This window comes from Arvicanthis niloticus, chromosome 2, assembly GCF_011762505.2.
Source record: "Arvicanthis niloticus isolate mArvNil1 chromosome 2, mArvNil1.pat.X, whole genome shotgun sequence".
Classification (NCBI taxonomy): domain Eukaryota; kingdom Metazoa; phylum Chordata; class Mammalia; order Rodentia; family Muridae; genus Arvicanthis; species Arvicanthis niloticus.
In genome coordinates, this window is record NC_047659.1 from 116,659,362 (window position 1) to 116,687,031 (window position 27,670).

The following is a 27,670-nucleotide window of genomic DNA, read 5'->3' on the forward strand; positions in this document are numbered from 1 at the left end:
AAAAGGTAAAATTCCAATTTCAACATACCCCCAAAAGCCATGTCCACACTTCATTAGATTAGAATAGTCTGGGGGTTGAGGTTGGGGCCTGGTCACCCACAGGCCTTGATGGGCTTACAAAAGTTGTTTAAGACAAGACATGGATACATGCTGCCAGAAGCAACTTGGATTCATTATGCTTTGATTTTCAGTTGAGTTTTGGTCATTACACATTCAGGAATGGTTTACCATTGCTGAACTTTTTGACACACAGCTCCCCACCCTCACCCCACTCAGATATGGAATAATCCCCATGGAGTCCTGACTCACTATTAAAGAAGCTTTGGTTTAAGTGACGTTTTGCATGAAAATAAAACTACTGACTTGAGAAAAGAAACCTTAAAAAAATGTCTAGAATAAGGGAACCACATTGACCACAAGTACTTGTGTACAACATTTTTTTTTCTCTTCCAAGTGGGTTTTAGAATACAGTTGTCTTTCTTCAGTAAGCTTTTTGTCATGTTGATGGAGGCAAGAATAAAAACTGATACTATGTTCTGGGCCCATAACCACTAGTTCCTCTGAAACGATCTAAGGTTAATTAGTCCCTTAGTCTTACCGCAGAAGCCTGTCCAATTCACTCTGGTGCACCCAGGCTTCTGTATGGTCACAGCTGAGCTGTGGGACACAGGGTTTGTGCCAATGCAGTCTGGCTGGGGGCCTTGTTGGAGGATTGACTGCAGAAGTAAATGGTTTGATTCACAAAAAACTAGTTAAGTAACTAGTTAGAAACCAAATCTTTCTCTCCTAAAAAGACTGATGGCAACCTGAGCATCGAAAACCATTCCAGTGTGGGATGGCATATATCTGAGTATTTGTATTTGGGTTTTTTGTTTGGTTGGTTGGTTTTTCTTTCTTTTTTTTGGGGGGGGGGGGTTGGTTTTTTGAGACTAGGTTTCTCTGCGTAGTCTTGGTTGTCCTGCAACTTACTCTATAAATCAGACTGGCCTCGAACTCTGAGATCCTACTGCCTCTGCCCGGAGTGCTAAAATTAAGGGCCTGTGCCACCACAGACCCGCATACTTGAGGTTCTTAAATTTTGTTTCCTTCTAGTTTTTTGTTTTGCTTTTTAAAGTGCTGGTATCAAAACAACCTTGTCACAAGGTCTCTCACTGCAAATTCTAGGAAGGTAAATAAGAAATTGCATCTGATAAAATGAATGCAGTTAGGACGGATTCTGCAGCAGAAGCAGGAAAGAGAAACACAGCTGTAGCAGAGAGAAAGTGACACAGCTCTCTTGTCTTCTCGTCCCTAAGTAGACTGTACCTCCTGGGCAGCTGCCGCCTTGCCAGGCTCTCTGCCTTCGCCCCTCCCGGATCCACACCGCAGCTAGCCCCGCCTCCTCGGCGCCCCGCCTCTGCCCCCGCCCTCTTCAGGCCGCTAGGCGCCTTGTTTACCCGCGGTGCATGTCGGGGCGGTCTCCTTGGGCAACGCTGGCCTGCCAGCTCCCCTGTGGCCATGCCGCGAGGGCGCGGTGGCGGTGGTAGTGGCCTGCGCCAGGCCCCCACCTTATCTGCGCCCTTGGCGAGCCCCAGCTACTACGAAAGGGTGGGCCAGCTCCAGCAGGCTCTGCGGGACAGGTACGGCCGCGGGACGGGGCAGGGAGTCAGCGGCGCCACTAAGAGCATGGGGTACCGTGTCCGGCCCATTTCCCGCCAGTGGTTGACTTGGCTCGGGACTCGCCTGCGACCCCCAACTAGCCCTAGATGGGGTCGGGAGTACAAGTTTACCTCAGATGCCCCTTGTTGATTAGGCGCAGAGAGACTATAATCTCTCATGGCAACCAAAGCCAGGTCACTCAGCCTGTGGATGCGGCCGGAAGTGAGAGTGGGGGTTCTTTTCTTTTGCCTGCCAGTCTTGATCAAACCTTGTGAATTTCTCTAGTCCTCTCTAGTCCTACACGCCCTCTCCTCACTCTCTCTTCAAATTGTCATCCTACTTTGACAGCCACACTGCATCAAAGATGACAGGTCTAGGAACGCAGGCTGGAATGGTGTGTGTGTGTGTGTGTGTGTGTGTGTGTGCGCGTGTGTGTGTGTGTGCGTGTGTGTGCGTGTGCGCGCGCGCGTTCTGTAGTCTTCTAGCAGTGTCTGGGGCTGCCCAAATTTCTAGAAAAGGAACGAAATTTTCGACGAGTTCAGCTTCGAGGGTTGGGATTGCTTTTGATTAAGACATGAAAGATGAGAACCATTGGAAACAGCTAGTTCTAAGAGTACATAAGTAGAAAAAAGAATAAAGCAATTGACTATAAATAACCACATGGAAAGATAAGTTATTGGAACACTTATTTAGCTGCCAAATTAATTGAACTTAGAAATCTCATTAGTTGACAAGAAAGGAAATAGATTTTTGGATCTCTTGATAAACAAAACATTTAATGAGTGTTAAAGTTACAGAATCATTCAGATGGAACAGAAGGGCTGTAACAATTCTAAGATGATAACAGTAATTGCAGGTGAGGTAAAGTGATTTTTCAAAGGAATTACATTTTACTCTAGACTTATTTTTTTTGTCAGTTATTTGTAAAGTATCTCCCATAGGCCTTAACTCTTCTTTCCATGTTTTATCTTCTTTCTGAATCCTGTTTTCTTTCTGACACAGTCCTGCTCACTTACTCTAGGGATCTCTTAATCTCCCACTTAAGAAAAAAAATTAACCAGTTGTGGGTATGCCAGTGGTGGTCTATGCTGAAGAGACAAAGATTGGAGAACCACAGGTTCAAGGCCAGCCTTGGATACGTGAGTTCTAGTCAGCCAGGGCAGTATAGTGAGACCCTATCTCAAAAAATATACACACACACACACACACACACACACACACACACACACACACACACACACACACACGCGCGCGCAGCATTTTCTACAGAGCTTTTTTTTCTCTCAATACTTCCTAATGATTGCACCTTCAGTGTGCTTACTGAGATCTCAGGGAGAATACAATATACTGTGTTTGTGTGTGTGTGTGTGTGTGTGTGTGTGTGTGTGTGTACATTCGAGCTCAAGTGTGCCTACACTGAGAATTTTAGTCAAGAAGAAACAAGATCTAGGATACTCTTTTGCTCACTGTGTAGTACAATGGTGGTGGTGGAGGAGTTTTGTAAAATATTTGAATTTATGGGTGAAATCCAAGAGTCAATTAACTAGTGTCTAGGTATTACGAATGCCTTATGTAGAATGCTGTGACCTCATTTTGTCACTAAATAATGATCTTTTTTCCAGACACCCAAGGTGATATTAGATCTCTACATACTCTATCAGATAATTTAAAAGCAAGAACTTTAGTTTCAGTGCCTTATTGTCTGTTGTAGTTCAAGAGTGGTGTAGTTACCTTGGGCCTTTACTTATTTGTGTTTTGTAGCCAAAGATCTGCTCTTAAAATGTTACTGACTTAAATGACATTCCTTTTGAACTAGGTTAACAGTGAGTTATTTTTGCCTCCTATGCTAGGAACACCTGGTTCTTTATGGTCCTTATGGCACAGTAACTGTGTAATGATTATCCACTTTATGTTTAGTACTTCCTTGCTTTAATTATTAAGCAAGGTAAGGTTGTTGAAGTTACATAAGAAATTGGAGTCAGATTTTATGGCTTGTTCATGGTCCTGCATTTGAAGATTTGTTTTATTTTTAAGTCAGTGTAAATCTGTTGCTCTGTGTGATCATTTTTCATTTTAAGAATCTGTAAGTAACTCTAATTAATGCATGCTGCCCACAAGATAGAAGCAAATAACTTTAGAGAAGGCGCTGTAGTAAATGCATAGTAAATAGTAAATGTATAGGAACATAGTTCTAGCCGGTGACAAATCATGAGACTTTCAACAAGGGTCATACACACATAGCACACACACACACACTAAATATAATAGTTTAAAAATTAAAGGCAGTCTCAGCATAGGGACCACTATTTCCTGAAAGTCCATGGTCATCTTAAATATTGTGAATTTCGTAGCAGTTGAAAATGCTTTTATCACTTTGGAAACTTTGGGAAATCAGGAGATTAATAGCAACAATAAATACAGGTCAGCCTTCTTGGCCCTTTTAGAGGCAGTCATTGAAATGTTAGCTGATCTGATAGCTGGGCTTTTTCATCAGAACTGTTGTATTTTAAACTCTAGTCATTTTCTGTGTATTCACACATAGGTGTAATTTTATAGCTGGAATGTTTTTCTATGTGTATTTAGTGCTTTCTCTCCATTGTTGTGAAAGTCAGTAATTGAATCTGAAAGAGTCTAATGGAGTGACATGTTGCAGTGTGTATAGTGCTCACAAGTGTGGTAGAAACATATAAGTGCAGCTGATACTTAACAATTACTGTATATAAAAACATCCTTTGAAAGGACCATTAACCAGCCCCGGTTTTTTTCAATGGTGATATCGATTCAGGGCAACATATCATAATGGTCCAGAATTGACACCAAGATATTAGTTGAGTACAGTTGAGAGTGATGGAAAATTGTGGTATGGAGGCACAAACAGAATAAGTGCCTTAAAATGTATAAAATTCAGCCTTGTAAGAATAGGCCAGCTGTAAAACCCAGATGAAGGCTACAAGTAACTGAAACATAGACTCTATAAGTATTTCAGGTTTGGGCATTTCAGAGATTCTGAAACAGAGATTTGATATGTAGGCATTACAAGGTGATTCCCACCAATAAGCCTTCCCTCTGACTTTTCACTGAGGTAAAGTGTTTAGGCCTTATGATTAAAAGTCATATGAAGCATTACCATTTGGAGATACAGCAGCATGGAGGAGGAGTCAGACAAGGAGTTGACAGGATGAGCACCATTTTTGCATGGAATAGAGAGCCACGATGTGTCTGTGGTTGCTAAGATATGAAGTGTTCAGAGAGGGACCAGCAGTGTGATCAGCAGGTGTCTGCACCCACGAGAGAGGGAACTGAGAACAGAGATCTTTACATCGTTATTAAAAAAGAATTTGCAATTTCGGAGGTGATGGAGTTTCAAAAAAGCAAAACAAACAAACAAACAAACAACAAAAAAAAAACATGCCCCCTTTCCCCTAGATTGAAAATTCAGTTTAAAAATTATCTTAAAATAAAGTCAAGTTTATTGCAAAGTTGACAAGTTTATGCAAACATGAGACAAAGACTCAGCATTTCCCTCACTAAGATTCTCCTGAAGTTCCAACGAAATTTTATTTTCCTTTCCCATATACCTATTTAAAATCAGTGCTCTTCTGTTAAATACTCGAAGCTGTGATGTGAGTATGTGATGGTCCACATCATGAAAACCTTCACTGTACTAAAAAAAAAAAAAAAAAAAAAAAAAAAAAAAAAAGACAAGGTGCTCTTTATCTAACTGTGGCTCAGCTCTCACAGTTACCCTTCAGCCTTGCTGTGTGTCCATCCACACACAGTGCCAGACACAAGTTGTCCCAGCAATGTCCCTTTTTCTTTGTGGTCCTTTCTGGTCTAGGGTTTAATTGAGAAACATGGCTTACATTTGGTGTGCCGTGTTGCTTCTGTCCTCTTGGAATAATTTTTTGGTCTGTCCCTGTCTGTCGTGTTCCTGACAATTTCTTAAGTATAACATGTCTTCTAGAAGGTGACCCCCCCAGGCTGGGCCCTTTAGTTAACTCTGTTTGATGAGATGTCAGTCATTCAGTCTTGCAGTACTACCATGGCAGCAGAGAGTCCTAGATGTACTTAAAGATCTTCCTGTCCTTTAATTTAAGCACAAAGTCCCTGTACCATCTAGCCATTCATTTTTCATGAGTTAGGCACCCAATTGGTTATAAAACTCATGTAGGTTTAATAATCAAGATGCCAATCAAGATTTCTAATGTGGAAATAAATGTACAATGTTCTTTCCACTTGTATTCTGAGTTCAGTCTTTTTGTTTGTTTGCTTTTTGAGACTAGGTCTCATGTATCTTTGGCCTCAAACGTTTTTTCTTACTTTGAGAATCTTTCTTAATTTTTGTTTTCCAGATAGGTTTTTCCCTATGTAGCCCAGGCTGGCCTCAGTGTACTGATCCTCTTCCCATAGCCTCTGAAGTGTGGGTCTACAGGCATGTATTACAGTGCTTTACTGATGTTGAAAGTCTTGACTTTTTGCTTCATACTGGTGTTCTCTTTGTTTCTTCTACTTGCTTGTTGATAGGTCTTTCAGCCACCTATGACATTTTCTCCTTTTTTAAATAGATGGATGGAATAGTCTAATAAAGATGTGGTTTCAGGGGACACCATGGTCTAAATCCATTAGTTAATACAATACAGTGACTTATATTTTCTGTATTACAGTGAAAAGAAGAGATTGGACCTGGAAGACAAGCTTTATGAATACAATAAGTCTGATAAGTGCAGGTAAGAGATGACAGTGATGGTTGTCCAGTTTTGTTTGTTTGTTTGATTGATTGATTTTTTTTGGTTTTGTTTTGTTTTCTGGTTTTTTTTTTTTTTTTGAGACAGGGTTTCTCTGTATAGCCCTGGCTGTCCTGGAACTCACTCTGTAGACCAGGCTGGCCTGGAACTCAGAAATCCGCCTGCCTCTGCCTCCCAAGTGCTGGGATTAAAGGCGTGCGCCACCACTGCCCGGCTGTTTGGTTGATTTTTTTTTGCAGCTGTTAGCCAAAATTTAATTGGTACCACAAAGACAGGTAGATCTCTGTGAGTTTGAGGCCAGCCTGGACTACATAGTGAGCTCCAGGACATCTACAACTACATAGAGAGACTATTTTTAAAAATACAAACAAACAACCCTACTATTATATCATAGTTTTTATAGTTAGAGTATTTTTATTATTCTTTTATTTTTAATGCATAATAATTTGAAGAAAATTCTATAGTTTTATATAACTTTTTAATAAACATTTTTATTATTTTGTTTTTATATTAGTTCAGGAATGTGGTTTTGCTTAAATATTTTAAAATGAAGCAGCATAGTCTTTCTTTCTTTCTTTCTTTCTTTCTTTCTTTCTTTTTTGGGTTTTTGAGACAGGGTTTCTTTGTGGAGCCCTGGAACTTGAGCAATAGACCAAGCTGGCCTTGAACTCAGAGATCCACCTGAGTTTGCCTCCAGGTACTGGGACTAAAGTCACACATGCACCCCAACCACCAAGGCTGTCTTTTTGCTTCTTATTTCAACATGTTTAGCTTCAGAAGAGAGTAAGGCATGTCATCATTACAGCTGATCTGTTAGCTTTTGTCCATCTTTTAGCCCTTTCCTGAACACTTGCTGCTGCTGGGAGGGCCTCCATGCTTCTTCAGCTAGGACAGGCAGGTTGTTTTGAAAGGCTCCTTTTACTTTCCCTCAGAGCATTCATCACACTGCAATAGCCTGTTTTCCTGTTGACTGTGGGTAGACAGTTTTTATACTTGCACAGCAGAATATATTAATGATTGCTTGGACAGATGGATGCCGCACATGGGCAGCTTTAGCAAGAATAGCAAGAATGAGGGCAAGCATTTGGGTGGAGAAGTCATGGTTACTAAGCAGCTTTACTAAGTACCTAGATAAGAGTATGTCAGGGTCTTCTCCACTACTGTCATTTGAGTCAAAAAAATGCAGATATGGGCAGCAGGGAAAACAGTGGCAGATTGTATTATCCATAAGGAAAACCAAAGTCAGCCAACCATAATCGAAGCACAGTGTCATTAGCATGATAAAAATTTTGTGGGCTGGGGAGATGTCTTAGTGAATAAGTCCTGGCCATGCAAGCCGGAGGACTAAAGTTCAGATCCTCAGAGTGCACCTAAATCTAGACATGGTGGTGCATGTCTGGAATCCCACATGGAGATGGTAGGCAGAGACCAGAACATCTCAGGAATTTGTGAGTCAACTAGTTTGTGTGGTGGTGAACAGCTAGAGACCCTGTCTCAAACAAGGTAGAAGGTGAGGACTGCCACCTGAGGCTGTCCTCTGACGTACACTGGAAAACACACACACACATTACCCCCCCCCCCCCCGAGATGGGGGGGATTTCTTAGAGCTTGTTAGCCTAGAGTTAGAGGCTTAAGGTCTGTTGTTGATTAATTTTAGAAATTTCTAGCATCTTGAAAAATTTGCTTGGAAGGTGAATATATATGTGATTGAGAGAATATAAAATATCTTACTGGATCAATAATATAAATGCTCCATAATAGGTGCTCATCTGTGGTTCAGATAGTTGTGAAGAAGGAAGAAAATTAGCATATTGGTCTGAGGAGAGAAGGTTGTGTACTTTGAACTCTTTAGTATGTCTTTTAGTATTACAATTTGGATAAGAGTCTCCAAGGTTTTCTCAGAGTTTATATATTATTACAAAATATTTCAGTAGTATGTTTGTTGTAATGTCTAATACATTTTTACATTATTTAAATGATAGATTTTTTTGTATTTTAGATTTTCAATTTTCTTGAATTTATGGACTATAGTTTATAGTTTCATTTTATATAAACAATTTAAAAATTGATTGTCATATTAAAACTGCTCATAGGCTATGTTTGCCTCTGAATATGGCCAAAGAGATGTCACTCTTGAATCCCTATTTCAGTTTAAGAAATAAATCTAGATCTGGGCATGGTGCTACACACCTTTAATCCCAGCCATCCCAGGAGGCAGAGACAGATGGCCAGCCTAGTCTACAGAAAGAGTTCTGGGACAGCTAGGGCTGCACAGAGAAGTCCTGTGTACAAGAAAAAAGTAAACCAGACAAAATAAGAAGATAGAAAGGAACCCAATCCATGTATCTGGGCATGCTACAGTTGGGCATGATACTGTGTACCTGTAATCTGTACACTGGGGAAACCAAGGAAGGAGGGTTGTACCAGGTTGTACAATGAAACCTGTCTCAACATTATCTAAGTCTTTATTGTTACCAAATGGTACTGTATGCATTCTATTTCTTGGGCTTTGAGTAAATTTCTTAGATTTTTAATTGTCTCATTAACACTTTTGTTAAAGAAAATTGTTTTTAAGTTTGTTTGAATTCTGTTATTAATTCTGTTCTTTTTTTCTTTTAAGAGCTAAGCTGAAATGTGCAAAACTAAAGAAATACCTGAAGGAAGTATGTGAGTCTGAAAGGAGGGCTCAGGTTCGAAACCAAGGATATTTAAAAAAGTTTGAGTGTGTCCAGACGTATGTTGAACACTTGACCACAAATACAGAGAAGCTTCAAAAAATGAAGGTAACATCTTGTTTTCTGCAGTGCATTTTGAAAAACTTTTCCAGATCAGTAGCAGGCACCACTTTCAGTTGTCTGAATAGGGTTATTTGTTGGTAGATTGTGTGGATTTAAGTAGCATTAAGTTCCTTTTTGAAACCAATTCCCCTAATATTGTGTCCTTGGGTTTGTTTGTTTGTTTGGTGTTCTTTGTTTTTTTCTATTTTTTGTTCTCTTTTGTCTGGGCTGCTCTCTTCAGGGCAGGAGTCCATCAGGGATGGGGAGCACTGAGAGTAGAAATGTTCCTGGGATATCACCTTCTTGCTCTGGGCTCTGGGGGTACAGTGACTGCTGTTGAAAGCTCCCTTTCATTCTGGCCCCTCAGTCCTTTCTATGCATGCCTGTGTGACCTTTGCAACTTACACCATCTGGAGGACCAGATGTTAAGACTTCTTGCTTGCTGTCTGCAGTGGTGGGGTCATTGTCCAGGTTAACCCAACAAAGTACTCAGAGAAGGTGGTTTGAGTGGGTTTTCTTTGTGCTCTATCAGTTCCTTCCTAGCCTATTATATTGCAAAAAATTCAAATAGGACTATGTGTAAAACTCAGAAGTCTATTTCATTACTAGTGACACAGAAGCTTTGGGATGGGCATGGTGGGTCAAGGTAGGAGGCAGACAGGGGCCTGAGATGGTCTAATGGAATCCATAGAGCCCAATTTATAGAAAAAGGAAAGGACTTATTCTAATGGACACTATCTCCACTAGATACAACAGTTATAAATATGCTTCTGTATTTGCTTTGTTATATTACGTTATCATCCTTAAACTAAATAACTAATCCACAGTGTCATTAAAAAAAAATATTCAGCTCATATTCAGAGTTTTCCATTTTCCTTAAAAAGTGAACCCATTAGAGTTTATATGTTATTTGAGATATATATTTGTTATCATCATGATCCTTTAAAGTCTATTTTAATCTAATTTCAAGTTTTTAAAAAACTATAAGATGTTTGTGGATTTAAAAGAAAATATAATGGAAAAGCATAAAAATCACGATAGGACATCAGTAAATCACTTTTACACATAAAGGAAGAAACATACACGCATATTTTACTAGCATGAACAATTATATTAATGACCATCACACACAGGTATGACAACTACCAACAGACAAACCATATTCATAATGGAATTAGGTCAAAACAAGTAGAATAAAATGACTGTGGCTTGTGACTGCTTTGAGCTCTTTTTATTTTTTTAATATTTATTTTTAATTAGGTATATGTGGGTCTTGGTCTGTGTGTGGGTTTGTGCATGAAGGTGCAGGAGACTAGAGACATTGGATCTCCAGGAGCTGGACCCACAGGTGGCTGTGATTCTCTCAAAGTAGGTTGTGGGAATCTGGGTCCTGTGCAGGAATAGTATCCACTGCTAACCACTGAGCCATCTCTCTAGATTTGTGACTGATCTTCTAGGTGACTGTGATAGTCAGCCTAAGCACTGGGAAGAGATCCCTTAGGAATCACTGTTGGTGACCTTGAACACATAGTGTTCAGAAAGCAAGGATCTCAAGGAACTGGGTTCTTTATAGAAGGCTGTCCCTTCCTTTATTAAGAGGATCTCAGTGTTTCTGTGGGTGCAGAATGCCTGTGCACAATCACAGGGCTCTGATAATGCATTTAAGGAGTCAGGCTTTTCTCATAAAGAGAAGAAAAATTACAGGGGCTTTGTTCATATGCTGATGTGCTAGAATCCTGATAGCAGCCCCTGAGAAAAGAGAACTGAGTATAAAAGCCAGCTGCTCCAGAAGTTACCGTATTGTAAGAAATAGAGGGGTGGGGGGTGGGGGGAACGACTGTCTAGTGAAATAAAACATATTCTAGCAATTTTCTTAGTTTACAAAACACAACTATAGGCTTCTCCATTCTTGGATTTTGTGTTATTATCTCATACATTTAACACCATTTATGTTGAGGTTTCCTGGTACAGAATCTGCCCCCACCTCCGACCCCATCCCCTGTGAACTGGAAATGAGGTTTAGACTAGCACTGCTCAGCAGAACTTTCTGCAGTCCTGAGAATGTTCTGTGTCTATGCAGTGTTCTCTGATACAGCATCAACTTAGCCAGCAGTACATATCTGTCAAACCTGATGGAGTAGCTTGCCCTATGCTGCAGCTTTAGTTGATTTGGGTTAATAGTCACAGGTGAATTATGCTTCCTGCAGTGTCCATTAAAAGAGTCCTGGTCTCGTGGTCCTATATGAGTGAGGCAATCTTTGAGTTGTTGGTTAAGATGGTAAATCTCTAGAGACCTGTTTTAAGGTCCCTTAGAATGTAGTAACTAGTCTGTGGAGTGATGGCTTGGCATCACTGGAAGATCCTGTTTCCACTAGCTTTTTACCCACTGGTTTGGGGATCTGTAGATGGGCCTTCCTGAGAGAGTTACTGTAATGGAGGATGTTGGAGTAGCAATTTTCAGTTGTACTTCCATTAACTGACTTTCTTCTGTAACAAAGAGAAATTACCTACTTGCTCCCTCCTTCCTTTTCAATAGCATGATGAACATGTAAGTTTTTATTTAATTAGCATATTATCAATAGTTACTTTTATTCCTACTGATCTAAACACTGCCAGTGGAACTCTATTTTTGGTCCCTGGGATTGAAGCTAGTACCTTAAACATGCTCAGCACATGTGCTGAGCAATACCTGCAGCCACTGGGAGTCCTTAGAAGGCTCCCGTGCCCTTTCTGTATGACCATTTGGATTCTGAGCCTTCTTTTCTTGGGGGCATAGCAAGATGCTCTAAGTGTGCCTCTGTCTTCTCTGTTTCAGACAAACTTAGCCTTTACCCAAAGAGTTGTAGTGTCTTTAAGTGGGGAGCAGAGTTTAGAAACCAGCTTCTGGGATTAACTGTGTTTAAACTTTAGCAAGTTTTGCCTCTTAGTATTCCAACCACATGCGTAAGGTTAAGAAGCAGTTTCCATTATCCACATTGTAAACTACTCAGAGATTTCACATAGAAAATAAAGCAGTGGGCAAAACAGGAATAAAGAAAGTAAAAGAAAATTCCCTCTTATTTTTATATCATGGCCTTATCCATTATTGATTTCTTCTTATAATCAAATGTAGGAGGAAAGATTTGGAATAATCTTTTTAAATATTTTAAAATTGAAAGTATTAGTTATATATAACAGATATGTCTTAGAAACTTGTATAATGAGCTAAGAAAGAGTATAAGCCCAGGGGACCATTTTTCAGAAAAGAACAACACTATATAAAAATATGGAAAGTTTTACTTATAAGATGCTTCAAAAATCACTTAGATTTATGTTGCTTTGAATTTTGGGTAAGAATTCCTTTTTTGAAACAACTCTGTTGATGAGATAAAAGAATAAACCATGTAGCTACAGATGGAAGGACTTGGTATTCATGTAGCACTGGGCTTTAGCAGTCACTCTGAATCCAAAGCTGTGTGCTTGCCACGTGTCCATGGAACCCAACACTAATGTCAGAAACCCAGCTAGTGACATCGTTAGTTTAGCTGTAAGCAGAGGTTTGTCGTGGGAGATGTTGATCTTTTAGGCCAGTCCCCAGCATTAGCCATAGGTACAGCACAGCCATCTGTTCCTTCTTAATGCTTTTCTACTTTGACGTCAAGATCTTTACCTCCTTTGCTGAGGACCTTAGGTAAATTTCTTAAAGAGAAAGATATGCAGAGCGCACTGCCCACATCTCCAAATGCTACAGAGTTTGTCCCCGACAAAATAGAGGACAGTTAGTGCACATGAACTTCAAATCAGTAGAATGCCAGGAAGGAGATATGCACAGCCTACCACACTGTACCAGATGTGGCACCAGCATGTCAGAGAATTCAGGAATGGTCATCACCAGGGCGAGACTCACCCGATTCCGTTTGTCCTCAGGTAGCCCAAGTGTCTTAGGACAGAGCCTAGGTGCTAGTCTCTCCTTGCACACTACCTCCAGCCTCAGCCTATGATGAACACCCCCCCCCCATACTTACATACACATATTCTCTTTCCCCCTCCCTTTCTCTCACTACCTTCTCTCTCTCTCTCATCCCTGTGTCCTCCCACTTTTTCTCTACATCTTTTTCTACTGGACATGTGCACCCTTTTTCATGGTCACACATACCCACAGCTTTAACCTGCTGAGCAATTTCCATTTCCTTGAATGTCCCGCATTATCTCATACCTGCCTTTGTTTCTTTGTCCTGACTTAAGTCTGTGTCACCTTTGTACTTCCTTCATAGTTTTCTAATTGTTGATGTATCTTTTTTTATTATTACTTCACTGTGGTTTCCTTGTCTTAGTATGTCAGTGCTTAGTATGTGTCCCACTCAGAATGTTATTCACAGTGAGCACTCAGTAAGCAATGAGACTTGATTAAATGTTAACTATTCTATGTTGTGGGGCTGATGCTCTTATGGATTGTAACCACCTATGTGGGAACGAATGTGGTGTTAATTACATCCTATGTATACCTTCCCGGGAAGCATTTATGTTTAATATCGAGTTATTCTGAAGATACAGTCTCATTGTTTAGAGATGTAATTTTCCTGGACAGTTATCAGGAGATTATTGTTGAAGAGGGAAAACATTTGAGGACAGATCTTTTGAGTTCTTACTTAGTTCCTGACTAAGCATGTAACAAATACTGTGGGCAAGCTATGATCTTAAGGGTCCTATAAGGCGAAATATGTAGCAAAGCTCATTTTCAGCAACCATAACGTCTTTCTTGTTGTGTTAGTTGAATGTTCTCTTGTGTCTTCTAGTGAGATTGCACTATCTAGGAAAAAGCATGCATAATGGAAGAACTAGTGGGAGAGAAAGCCAAAAATTCACCTAAGAATCAAATTGAACAATTTGTCACTGTGCCCATCTTGAGTTATAACATGTGGAAGTGGTCCTAAATATCTGTGTAGTTCAACTGTCCCCTGCCACCCCCAGTCTGTAACTGAGAATCAGCTGTGCAATTTCAGAAACCAGAGAGAGAAAGGAAGTCGTAAGGGAAAAGGGCAGTGAGTAATAGGTAGTGCAAGTGAGGATACAGAGGAGTGCAGTGGGAAGTGAGGTGTGCTGTGGGCACGGAGGGATATCTCAGACCTGAAATACCTGTAAGAATGCCTGTCTCTCTTCCCCGTGGTCCATCCTGTTAACAGCTCCCAGTGATCCAGCTGAAATCAATTGCTTGTGCATATGTGGAAGTGAACAGAGAGGTCCTCTTAAATTATGTGAGCAGCATCACTGGTACCATGTCATTCCCTGACAGAGTGAATCAGCACATGGGTTAACTCAGTGCTGTTCATTTATTAAAACAGGTTTCTCAGGTTGGAGAAAATGATAACAGGATCATCCTAGGGATTCTGGACTAGGCGATGCTACTGGAACATGAGTTTCCCTGCCCGTCAAATCAACAAATCTAACCATGAAAAGTCCATGTGTCAGAAAGAAAACAAAGGCTGCAGGGGTCTCTATTAGAAAGGATATAATTCTAAGCTCTGATGAGAGAAGAGATTGGGAATAAAACAAGAGAGTGACAGTTGGAGAAGATGCAAACAATGACATGTCCTCTGATGTCACATTAGACACTTTTAGCAAGAAAAGTCTTGGGATAATTAATTTGTATAATATTTTAGGACCAACCTAAAAAAGCAAAAATAAAAACAAAACTTTTCAAGACATGTCTTGTGCAGCCCAGGCACACTTGAATCCACCATCTTCCTGCTTTTGCATTCCCCTGAGTGCTAGGATGTGCTGGTGTGTGTTCATCCTTAAATGAGCTTTTAAAAAGAGTAGAACCCTTTGCTTAATTGCAGTGGGAGAGAAGGTGGAACTAGGGAGCTCATAGCTGCAGCTGGAGACTTTCTAGCATTCAGAAGATCTGGTAATTACTAAATGTCCTATAAAGGACAAAGAAAAAGAACAGAATATTTTAGGCGGTGATTTTTCTAAAGGGTACAGAGATATAGTTTATATTTACTGTCAATTTATGGTAGTATCACTCTGGTTTCAAAATTTATTAAACAGTTTTTGATCAATAATTTAGAAAGAGTTCAGTTTAATTTTCAAATGTGCTGAGAATAGTCTAGATCATGCTCTTGAGGATACATTTCTTACTGTTGTTTTGAAACTCTTATGCATATGCATTTTTCATATGCATTTTTATCATATGCATTTTTGCTTCAACATAGTAAATCAAATAAAAATCCTTGTGAGATAAACTTTCCTGTGAGGAAGTTGTCTGTGTTTGGGAGGTGTCTTTGAAATGATTCCCTAATGACCAGACAGGTCTAATACTGATCAAAACTGCCTTCTTTCATGATCTTTGTTTACTTTGTCATCTTACTGTATCATTTGTCCTGGTCCTTTTAAAATTTTAGCTACGTATCTATTTGATCATTACTGTCCTCTGTTATGTTAATAGCACCTGTTAGGAGAAAAAGTTCCTACATGTTATTAAAAAATGCAGAAATGAACACTATCATTTAAAATGTTAAGGCAAATGTTCAGTTTGGGTTATTGTTGCTTATGCATTTTTTTCCATTAAAATAAATTTCAGACCTATTTTCTGTTCAGACCAAAAGCTAAGAAACCAGCCTTTAATTCATTATCTCTTAGATATGTTTCAAATTGCTTGTCTAACTGCTTAATTCAGAAACATTCTGATACTTATCTGTGATGGGCCGCAATCAGTGGCTTTTTAAGGCTTTGAGTAGTAATATATTGAATCAAAGTACTTTTCATGCTGTGCATTTTGGAGAAAGACACTTTGTGTTTGAATCATTTTCATCGGTTATATGAGGTAATGATGCAGACCTCTTGAAGTTACCAGTGCCAGAGCAAACTTGATTCTGATGGTATTGGTGACTACTTATACTATAATCTTATTCTTAGAAAATAAAACTGATTTGCTATGACTTTGAGGATCATGATAATGTAAGATATAATATGTAATAACAAATGGTAGGACTTACTTTTTTCTTTTTTAGGCTTTGAAAATAGATACCTAATATCTAACTTTTATAATCAATTAAAGGGATTTTCATGATAGCTTAAAGAAAATATCAAGCTATTGGTATGTGTGTGTATTGAGGATTGAGGTTTTTATTTCATAAACAGATGGAAGACGAAGTAAAAATCCATTAAGCTTTGTTTTACTTTAAAATGTATGTAACATTTTATAGAGTTCAACTCTTGGTATATATTGTTTGAAATTGCCTGTTTTCCAAGGTAAGCTGAATTTCTTGGCAATGTCAGCTCTTTTTACTCTGTTGTACCTTTTATGTTGCAAAGGAGGCAAGATATAGGTGGGTTTACTTGCAATAGCATCTGCCACAAAACTCGACTGTTTTATATTTAGATGGAATATGAGGCTGAAATGAAGAGGATGCGCCTCCTGTCAAAGGACAGCCTGGGAACAAGTGACGAAGACCGAGCAAAGGTAGCTCAGGGAAGCGGGAAATTTTATGTTTCCAGAAAATTTTTAGAATGCTTATATGTTGAAATGTTTAAATAAAATCATCTTATTATAGAATTTTTTGTTTTTTGATAGAACCATGATTATCTAAAGAATTTTTACTTACAGGATATTGTTTTAATGTCTAATTTAATTAAATTTGTCAAAAAACAGTCACTTGGACTTAAGAGTTCAAAGAAAACCACAGGGTTGCAGAAGGTAAAATTGTATTTTCATGGTTAGTGTTTTGTAGCTACTTTTTATTGGATTGAGAAATGCTTTAAATGAAAATAAACTAAGTGTGGTGCTTTGATTTTTTTTTCCTTTGTATGTATAATTTTGTACATTTGAACCTTTTCACAGACAGAGTGGAAAGAAAAGATTGCATATCTAAGCAATAGACAAAAAGACCAGCAAGGAATACTTAAATAAATTCTGCTATATATCTGCTGTAATACAGGCTTCTAATCCTTCTGCCTATCTCCATATAAATGATTCTGCTCAAGACCATAGATGTTTTCTTCACTAAAAGCAGTAAAGCTCTTTTAGATGAAATGTCTAAAAACATCTTGTAATAACTTGGAGCATGCTGGCAAGAGTAGTCACTTGTGACTATGTGTGAAACCCCCTCAGCCAGTCGATATTGTAATAAGCAGAAATGGTAGCATCACTCCATTATTCAGAGAAGCCAACAGCGTGCTTGTTCCTTAGGCTGCAGCCTTCATTAAGAAAAGCTTACTGGGCTGAAAGCTGGAAACAGATGATAACGGGATATGATTTTCATATTTAATGCTTTCCTTGGAAGAGTATGTGTGCTACAGATTGATAGAAGAATCAACTGCTACTTTACTAAAAGACTTTCAGGTTTGCCCTATAGCTACCGATGGAATCATTCAGCCAAGAAATTAACTTTTTCTCCTTTTACCTGCTTTATATATCTGCTAAGCAGGCTGCCTGGCTGCCAGGAAATGTTATTATGCAGTTAACTGTTTGGTATTTAAGACTCTTATCAGAAAAGAAACAGAGGCCACACTATTTTGTTTTTATGGTAGAAGGAAGGTTTAGTTTTCCTTTCTTCCTTGCATTAGCAGGCATTAATCTGAGTTTACAGGAAGTTTTCGTTTTCTTTTCCCATAGATTAAAAAGTTAAAAAGCTAGAATTTAGAGCATTCTTTAAACAGTAAGATACAAAACACCAAGCCCTGCAACCTTGACCTATATAAAAAGGCCTTTAATGATAAGTGATTCATACACCATTAGATGTAAGGCAAATGTGGTGTGATGTGATAGACTTCTAAGCCAGACCAACAGAAACTGTTTGACGTTTGGTTGGGAAATAATTGACATACTTTTAATCTACAAACCAGTTTCTTCTTTCTCTGCTGTTCTTAATAGACATATTCCATATTCCAGTTTATTCTTTCTCTGTTGTTCCTGATAGACACATTTTTAGTGTGGCTGTATCAATGACACTTAAGTAAAATGGGAGAGAGCCTCCTCACCTCCCCCCCCCCCCCCATTTGCACTACTGACTCCTTACCTTGCCTGTAGTTATGGGGTCTCCACTTGATAATTAGAACAGGATATTTCCTTTGTACTGAGAGCTGTCATCTCCTCAAAAGCTTAGACTATTGGCTGCAATAAGAATCAATTAGATAACATTTCGAGGAACTTGTATTTCACCTTTTCTAATTTTCCCTTGATATCTAATCAATTAAAAGGTAAACACACTGTAGCAAAACATGGCTTAGTTAATCCTCATTAAATGCTAATTCCTGAATGAGTCCTTATCTTATGAATTAGGTTGTACTTTTTATTGGAATCCAAGCTCCTCCCCTTTAGGCAGTCAGAGGAATTTGTCTCTGTGCCCAGTCACTGGTATCTGGGACTTTCTAATGCACAGCATAGTTGTTATGCAACTGTTCTCTTGAGAAGCCATGGTAGGTGTCTTCAAGAATGTCTTAATTCTTGCTTTTAAGATGTTTCTCACAAAGCAGTGTTCTTTCTTTTTTTCTTGTGGTTTTTTTTTTTTTTTTTTTTTTTTTTTTGGTTTTTTTGTGTTTTTTGTTTTTTGTTTTTTGAGACATGATTTCTCTGTGTAGCCCTGGCTGTCCTGGAACTCACTCTGTAGACCAGGCTGGCCTCAAACTCAGAAATCCGCCTGCCTCTGCCTCCCAAGTGCTGGGATTAAAGGCGTGCGCCACCACTGCCCGGCAGCAGTGTTCTTTCTGAGGCACAGAGTTGCACGCAGTAAATGCCAGTTAGTTACGGGATGAACTTGAGCTGTAGGAGAAAGATGAGGCTGCTTCCTCTGCAGTGTGTAACACAAGCCTTAGTAGAGGGAATGGCGCTTGGCAGGCCCTGAAGAATGAGTAGGACGTTTGTCTTTGGCAATGTGTGGACACTATTGGTAGTGGTAGCACTACCAGTAAAAGAGTAGGAACAGGGAAGCCCAGAGGTCATTGCCTACCTAGTCAGGCTAAATCTAAAGAGATTGTAGGACACACTAGAAAATGAACTTGGACAGGTGTACCATGAAATTCAGGTACCCATAACTAAGGCTTCATGTTTAAGAACCGAGCTTTGCTTCTAGAACGATAGATAATGTGTATCTGTGTGTATACTTTTATGTGTTGGGACAGATAAGGAAGCATATCACAGGAGTGAAGCTGGCCAGGACAAACCTGGGGAAATCAGGGTCAGATGAGAAGAATGATCTGAGAGGCATTAGGGTAGCCGTTGCAGAGGAAGTCATTGGTGGAGGAGAGATCAAAGCTATAATACTATATCATAAAAAAGATGGTTTTAGGGATGCAGCTCAATTGTTAGAATGTTTCTCAGCATCAATACTCCCTGGTTTCAATCTACCAATACCCCATAAATTAGGTGTGGTACACACTGGTAATCCCTGTACTTGGGAGGTAGAGGCAGAAACATCAGAAGTTCAGGCAGTACAGATGATATTCTCCAGGGCTGGAGAACTGCAGAGGACCTAGGAAGCTCATCACAGGACTAAAGGCTACGTGGGGTATCAGCTCTGCTACTGTAGGGTTGTGGGAGGACAGCTCTGCAGATTGCTCCCCCCAGTTGTAAGAGCAGCCTTTGCTCTTCCTCCATGCCGACTGGGGTGCTGCAGTGGCTCTTTCTCTGCCGAAGTTCATTTAATCCTTTTGACAGCCATGGTCTTAGATGTGGTTGTTATCCCATTTTATAGCAAGAGTAAGAAAGGTTAGTTAACTTACCCAGGGCTATAGAGCTGGACTCAAAATTCAGACCCAGGGCATTTTGATATAATTCCTTCCAACAAAGTTTGGGAAAATGCTCATTGAGGTTAGGGCAGATTCTCAGTGAGATAAAGGAAGCTTTTGTGCTGTATTTTTACCTTAGGAATGAATTGATCTGTCTTGGTACTGTAAGTTCAACTGTATAGGATGAACTATAGTGAGCAGAGGGCCCACCTCCAAACTGTTGATGTTTCAACAATAGGATCATCTGTTCTAGTTGACTTGATTCCACAGAAGAAAGAGTTTGAATGAAGAAACGCTTCACTGACACCAGAGTCAAGGAGAGCCTGCTGGGCATGATAGAGCATTGCAGCAGCTTTAGCCACTGCCTTGAGCATATTAGCAAAGGTGACTTGCCTGCTATTAGGAGCAGCCCCACTGTAGGAGAGGCAGCACCTTAGTGTTACATGGTGAAGACCATTCTTTCTTGTTTGAGGACTGACTACTGTTGTGAGCATCTGAGTAGTGTTCATAAAATCAGGACAGTCTCTGCAGTGCCAGGTTCATCGCCAAGAGGTAAGGGAACAGATGGATACCTTGTGGAAGGGAAACTGGTATAAATACCCTGGGAAGAGGGAAAGGAATCCTAAAGCTGAAGTGCCCTCTCGAAAGAGCAAATAACTTGGGAATCCTCTGGAAGCAAATCCCAAGACAAGGATTTATTACAAGGAGTTACTTAAAGAGGTGGTTCCAGAGGCACAACTAAGGAGGGAGGGTAGTGACAGAGGGAGGGAAAGCAGCCAGTGGGTGTGTGATTGAATAGGTTATCACTGTGAGCACCTGGCACTCAGCCCTACTGGGGACCCTGGGAAGACTGAACAAAACATGTTCCAGAAGTATCCTGAGTATCCTGCCCTAGGAGAAGGGAGGGAAGGTATTTGTCCTCCAGCTTAGCCACTGAGCTGTGTGTTTGACTCCACTTCTGGTTGCTACGTAGCTGTCAACAGAAGCTCACAGGCCAAGAAGCATAGGTATGGTACAGGATAACAGTAGGCTCATACCTAGGATAATGAGAGCCCAGGACTTTGGGGCTGGCCCTCTTCTAGCTGCTGAGGAAAATAAGCAGAGAAGGTTACTATCAACAGATATCTAGAAAAGCCAGTTTCTTACCTACCAGTTCACAGTGCTACCCTCATCAACGGCTTCCTGAATAGTCACTGCTCAAAGGGAAACATACAGACTCTTTCTAGAGTGAGTCTCTGAGCAGTTGGTCTTTTAGGGGATGGTGACCTTCCCTTATGTCATCCTAAAAGTTAGAATGACCTTTGACTCTGAGCCATGATGAGTAAAGATAGTCATTCTGTGTTCATCTTGGTGTTTTTTCTATTAATACTTTTTTTGGTGCGAGGTCTGAACACAAGTTCTTAGAAGTGCTTTGGGAGCACACTGCCCCTGAGGTACTCCCCGGCCCTTTTCATAGCTTTTTAATTTGTATGCTGGTAATTCAGAAAACAAGATTGAGTTATTTAAAGAAATCCAAAGCCTTCTATAAACTAAGTACACAGACCCGTTTTTCAGGGTTGTGTAGGAAATGTTCTTCTGCCAGCACACAGACAGAAGGTGCTAATAGCCCCCTCAGAGAAAAGGAAAAAGTTCTGAGGGCCATTCTCTCTGTGTAAAAGGTGTGTCCTGTTTCACCTTAGTAACAGGCCAGATGGAGCCTGCACTATTGGCACCCTGCTTCCTTTTGGATGTGCCTACTGTGAAGTGTCTACTGGGGAGTGTGGGTGTCGTCAGAGCTAACATTTGCATTGCTCTTACTTTATTTCTGCTCTTGTTCTAGGGATTTGTGTGTGGGTATGTATCATTTTGTGTGTGTGTGTGTGTGTGTGTGTGTGTGTGTGTGTACACATCCCTACAAACAGCCTTATAAAACCCAAAGTATTTTACTATTTACTTTGTAGATTAGGAAATGACAGCTCAAAGCAGTTAAGTATCTTGTCCCCAGGTCCCACACTGGTGAGTGCTAGAGCCTGAATCCAGATCCCAACAGAACAGACTCATCTGAAGTCTAAAAAGGAAAGAAAGAAAAGAAAGAAAAAAACATTATTTTTGTTTTTAAAGTTTATTTTGGTCAAGAGTCTCAATATGTCCATCAACCTACTTTTTAGTTACTGTATAAAATAATTTGCTTGAGAAAACAGTGGGAAAGGGCCACTCTTAAAGGAACTTCTTTCCCACAGTGCAAACACCTGTTGTAGGGACTTTTTGCTAGATAGTTATCTTCCTTTGCTCACCTCAGTGGTGGGAATGTGTGGAAGCATGTGAAGTTGCAAAGGCTCGTACGAGTGGGAAACTTACTCTCATAGATACAGGGCGTGTCCTGTGGAATGAGGGGAAAGTGAAAAGAGTGTGGGGAGGGCAAGGGAAGCAGGAGCCAGCCTAACAAAGATAGCTGTGTGCTGTGGGAAACTGTTCTTTCCTCTTCTGACCTAGTACAAGGGAAGATCTATTGTTTTGTTTTGTTAAATAATTGTTAACAATTTGTTAACAATTAACAATTGTTAAATACTTGCTGGCTTGGGTGTAGAACAGTGAAGCCACTTTAGGAAACAGTTTAACAGCTCCTAAAGATAGACGACTGTTAGCCAGAAATTCCACACCTATTTACATATCTTCCCTAGATCTTGAACTGAAGTGCACAGCAGCAGCATTTTCAATAGCCACAATAGGAATGACTCAAATGTATATCATTTGGTGAAAGGACAAACAAAATATGATATACATATATATGATACACACACACATACATATGTTGGTTAAGCCATGAAAAGGATTGAAATACTGATACATGTTGCACCATGAATGAAACTTGAAAACATTGTTCTAAGTGAAAAAAGTAAAAAAGATTATATACTATATAATTTCATGTATACAAATTGCCCAGTATAGGCAAATCCATAAAATGAGAAAAGTTAACTGTTACCAAGGCAGGGAGCTGGGTGAAGAGTATTGAGGAAGACTGCTAGAACATGTGCGGTTTCTTCTTGGAGTGATCCAAAAGGCTCTAAAATTATAACAGTAGTTATGTAATTCTATGAAGACACTAAATACTAGACTATCCGAATGTGTAGATTTTATGATATGTAAGTTCTATTTTGATAAAACTAGTTTTAAAAGTTCAAATCAAGTTGAATTTATTAAGTTGAAAGAACAAGACAATAACTATATTTACATTCCTGACAGTCTTACACGAACACATTTTATTACTGTTTAGAATGATCTTTACTTAGGTACAGCTTTGTTTCTTTGTTGGTTTTCATTCACCACATCTGAGCATTTTTCTCATTATTTCATTAACCTTTATGTGTCTCATTTTGATATCATAATGCTTCCTGATCATGTATTTATAGGTTGTGTCCAAGTTCTCTTGATTATAAATGATCTCTATGTGAATTAGTATGTCTCTGTAGTGTTTTTTGTTGTTGTTTTTGTTGGTTGGTTTTTTTGTTTGTTTATATGGTTTTTCTGTTAGGTTTGTTTCCTTAAGAATTTTCACATTGAATTACTGAATCAAAAAGAAGTATGTTTAGGACTCTCAATGCTAGATTTTTTTTCAAATATAAATGCATGTGGGGTAGGCCTCAAATTTACAGTCTTCCTGCCTCTACTTCCCTTCCAAGTGCTAGGAAATGTTACAAAACATGATTATGGTCATCTTATAATTTAAAAAATTTTCAGATTTTCAGAAAAGTTACAGAACTAGTGTATGGAAGGCCTTTGTTCCTACACCCTGTTCTTACCACCGTTAGCATCTCATGTTACAGTGTCAGAAGCTGCTGATCTAAGAAACACAGGACCATGGTTTGCTAACAAGTAAACTTCTGACTTCAGTTAAATTTTTACCAGGTTTTCTGTTAATATCCCTGGGCCCAATACAGTATTTAACATAATCTTATTTCTGCTTGCTTATTTATTTATTTATTTATTTATTTATTATATGTATGTGCATGTGTTTAATGTGTAAAAGCATGCATCCACCATGGTGCACATGTGGGAATCAGAGGATAGCTTATGGGAGTTGGTTCTCTCCTTCTACACAGTGAGTCTCAGGGATTGAACTTGGGCTATCAGATTCAGTGGCAGGCACTTTTCCTCAATATGATTTTTGAAAGTTTAATATAACACAGATAAAATGGTTTTACATTGTTTTCAGTCTTGTTTAATACTTTAGACAGTATTTCTGATTATTTTGTTTACTAGTAAGAAAACTAGGACTCAATCTCTCTCTCTCTCTCTCTCTCTCTCTCTCTCTCTCTCTCTCTCTTTCTTCTTCCTTCTTCCAAAGTAGAAACAAAATGCATGTAACCTTAAGGAACCATCAAATACACTGAGAAACAATATGCAGGCAGACAACCTATATTCTTGAACAATGTCAAGGTCAAGAATGAGATAGAAAGGCTAGCCATCTACTGCAGATTAATGGAGACTCAGGAGACACGAGCCTAAACTGAGTCTTCAACCTAGAACAAAGGTAACTAGCTATATAGGACATTATTTGGGCAATTGACATGAACTATGAACTACAAAATAATATCTGCATTAAATTTTCTGATTGTAGTAATGAAGCCCACCCACTGGGACAAAGTGCCCTTGAACACAGAAGTACCTCAGGAAACACAGAGCAGACACACACACGTGTGTGTGTGTGTCTGTGTGTGTGTGTGTGTGTGTGTCTGTGTGTCTGTGTGTGTATACATGTACATATGTACAGAACATGGAAGAATAGCTAAGAAATAAGGAAAATGCAAACAATTGGTCAATCTTGTTAAAGCGTGTTAGGCTACTGTTTTCCAAGACTGTTGTAACTCTTCTGTAAGCTTGAAATTGTATCAGATTCTAAAATCTCATGTAGATAATACATATGCAGTCACACACTCACTTCAAATGGACAATGACAGCTAGACATTCAACAGACCAAATTAAAAACTTAGGAACTCCCTCTTGAGGCTTCATAGATCCTCAAGAGTTGCCTGTTTGAATGATGTCCCACTGTGGACTTTCATTTTTATGAAACTCCTAATTTATCACAGGCCTCTAAAATCTGATATCTTCATTCATTAGTATATTGCTAGAGTTTGTGAAGAACTCAGAATTCAGTATTCTGGGAATTCTGGCCATGCTTGGATGAATCAGAGAGCACTGAACCACTGCTGCTGTGAGCTGTGGCTTCCCTTTGCTAGGAGTAAACTTCTGGTAACAAGGCATTCATTGCTTTCACTTCCTGCGCTTCCTTCATGTGCTACTTTCCCTCATTGTACAATGGACATCTTGTTTCTGGCATTTGGGTTGGTTCTCTGGGTTTTGTCCAATGGGAATGGACCTGAAGTCTTTTATTTCTCTTAGTGGGTCAGAGAGAGATTTGAGAATCACTGGTTGTGTGGAATTACTCAGTTGACACTTCAGTTTTGTCTTTGCCATGTGACTTTTTACACCTGAGGTAGAGTTGGTCTTTTGTTTAGTGTCTTGGTCTGTCTTAGAACCAAAAAAAAAAAAAAAAAAAAAAAAAAAAAGAGAGAGACCATTAGAACTGCTGTATCCTCTGTGTGTCCTTGGGTTGGTAGACAGTCTGGTAACTCCCTAAATTGGTCTTAAAAGTGAAAAACCAAAGGCCTCTGAGACTTAGATTTGCAATCCATGATTTGCCTCAGATCACTGTTAAATAGCTACTGCTGTGCCTCCAATCAAGACCTTGGCAAGGCTGGTTAGTAGTAGCCCATTCCTTGGAACCATCTATTTGAACAGTTTGTTTAGAATAAGGAAAGAATTTGTTGAGCTAGAGTAATAGTAACAGGTAATTTTTACTTACCAGGGATGCTGTCTTTGGGTTGAAACTGAAGAACGGAAGGGAGACTTTTTCTCTTTCTTCTAGACAGCTTGTCTGTCCCACATTTTCATATTCTTCCACATCATCAATTGGCACAAGCATACTTTTCCTAATCTCTCTTTTTTTTTTTTTTTTTTTTTTTTAGATTTATGTATGAGCACTCTTTGTGCATGTCCACTTGCATGCCGGAAGAGGGGATCAGATCCTATTAGAGATGGTTGTGAGCCACCATGTGGTTTCTGGGGATTGAACTCAAGACCTCTGGAAGGGCAGACAATGCCCTTAACTGCTGAGCCATCTCTCCAGCCATCCCCTCCCTTTTTAATTTATATATTATGTATACAGTGTTCTGCCTGCATATAGGCCTGCAGGCCAGAAGAGGGCATCATATCTCATTATATATGGTTATGAGCGACCATCTAGTTACTGGGAATTGAACTCTGGACCTCTGGAAGAGCAGCCAGTGCTCTCAACCTCTGAGCCATCTCTCTTTTTCTAATCTTAAATTAGATATACCAGTTGTTTCTTGGTAAGATCTTGTTTCTTCACCCCTCCCTAACTTTTTATCTAAGGTGGCTGCACCTTTTTATATTCCTCAGTGATAACTCTACTGTCCTCACATCCTTAGCCACACTTGTTATTGCTTGAATTCCTACTGTAGCAGTTACTGTGGTCTGATTCTTTGTGTTCTTTCCCCAGTGCATATGCTGAAAACCTTACCCCGAGACCATGGTATTGAAGGTGTGGTTAAATTAGGAGTGCAGAGCCTTCATACTTGGTTCTAGTGCTCTCTTGAAAAGGCCCCTCAAGAGTTTGAGCCTTGCACCATGTGCAGACACAGTGAAAAGGCACAGTCCATGAAAAAGAGAAGCCTTATTGGACCCTAAATCTGCTACTATGTTTGATCTTGCTCTTTGCAGCCTCTTTGACTGTGGACAGAGATCTGATATTCTGAGCTCCCTACTCTTTTTTTATGTGTTGCTTGGTTCCATTTGCTCTATTTCACTGGGAATTATTCACCTACAAGCATGGTAGTGATCTTTAGTTTCTTTGTGAGTCCTTGCTTCATTTTAGTGTGAAGAATCAGCTTCAGAGAGTGAATATTTCTTCCTTGTCTGTTTTTACAAAAGGTTGGAAATGATTGGCCTCCTTTAAACATGTAGTAAAATTCACTGTTCCTGGATTTGTCTTTGTGGGAAATTGCGATCACTGAGTCAATCACCTGACTTATAAGTCTGTACAGATTCTGTACTTCTTTTTGAGTCAGTTTTGGTAGTACCTTTCTAAGAATTTATGGAATTCGCTGCAATGTTTCTATTTATTAGTGTAAACTTACTCCTGAATTTCTCCTCTAAATTTTTTAATGAAAGATTAGTAGCAAATTACCTACCCACTTACATTTCTGATTGTAATGAATAGAGTCATTGCTCTTTTCTCTTGACGAACCTATTCAAAAGGTTTTTAATTGGTTGATCTTTTCAAAGACTCCCCATTTGGCTTGCTGCTTCCCCTTTCGTGTCTTTGTTCTCTGAATGACATCTTTGCTGTTATCTTTACTATTTCTTGCCTTTTGTTTTGCTTTGGATTTAATTTTCCTTTGGAAGCTAATGAGTATAGATATTTTTTTTGGTTTATCCTTTGTTGAGCTCTGTTATGTAGGGTCATGTCTTTCATCTTATTTGGGAAGTTTTCCTGTTATTTCTTCAGAACTCTATTGTTGGAAAGCATTGTGTGGAACCGTGCTGCTTGACCACCTTCAGAATAGTGGGTTTTCCTGGCCTAGCTAAGCCAAGTCTTTTCCTGAGCCTGCAAAGAAGACTGATTCAGTTTCAGAGGGAGATAGAACAGGTTTGCCAATATTCAACAAAGCAGAAATATCAAGAAAAACATTACTGGGGCTGCAGAGATGGCTGTCAGAATACTTGGTTGTACACGTGAGG

At 39.4% G+C, this 27,670-nt stretch overlaps 1 protein-coding gene across 3 annotated transcripts in view; it reads left to right on the forward strand.

The window, feature by feature from the left end:
- Window positions 1-1,432: 1,432 nt before the first annotated feature.
- Window positions 1,433-27,670, forward strand: part of Kiz (kizuna centrosomal protein) — a 103,945-nt gene continuing 77,707 nt past the window's right edge. The window contains exons 1-4 of one of the 3 annotated variants that reach the window (XM_076929917.1): window positions 1,434-1,619; window positions 6,303-6,365; window positions 9,004-9,166; window positions 16,524-16,604. In XM_076929917.1, coding sequence (XP_076786032.1) covers window positions 1,498-1,619; window positions 6,303-6,365; window positions 9,004-9,166; window positions 16,524-16,604 — 429 coding nt within the window. In that variant the 5' untranslated portion in view covers window positions 1,434-1,497. Of the gene's footprint in view, window positions 1,620-6,302; window positions 6,366-9,003; window positions 9,167-16,523; window positions 16,605-27,670 lie in introns of all 3 variants that reach the window. The other 2 variants (XM_034496019.2, XM_076929918.1) reach the window with 2 other exon arrangements.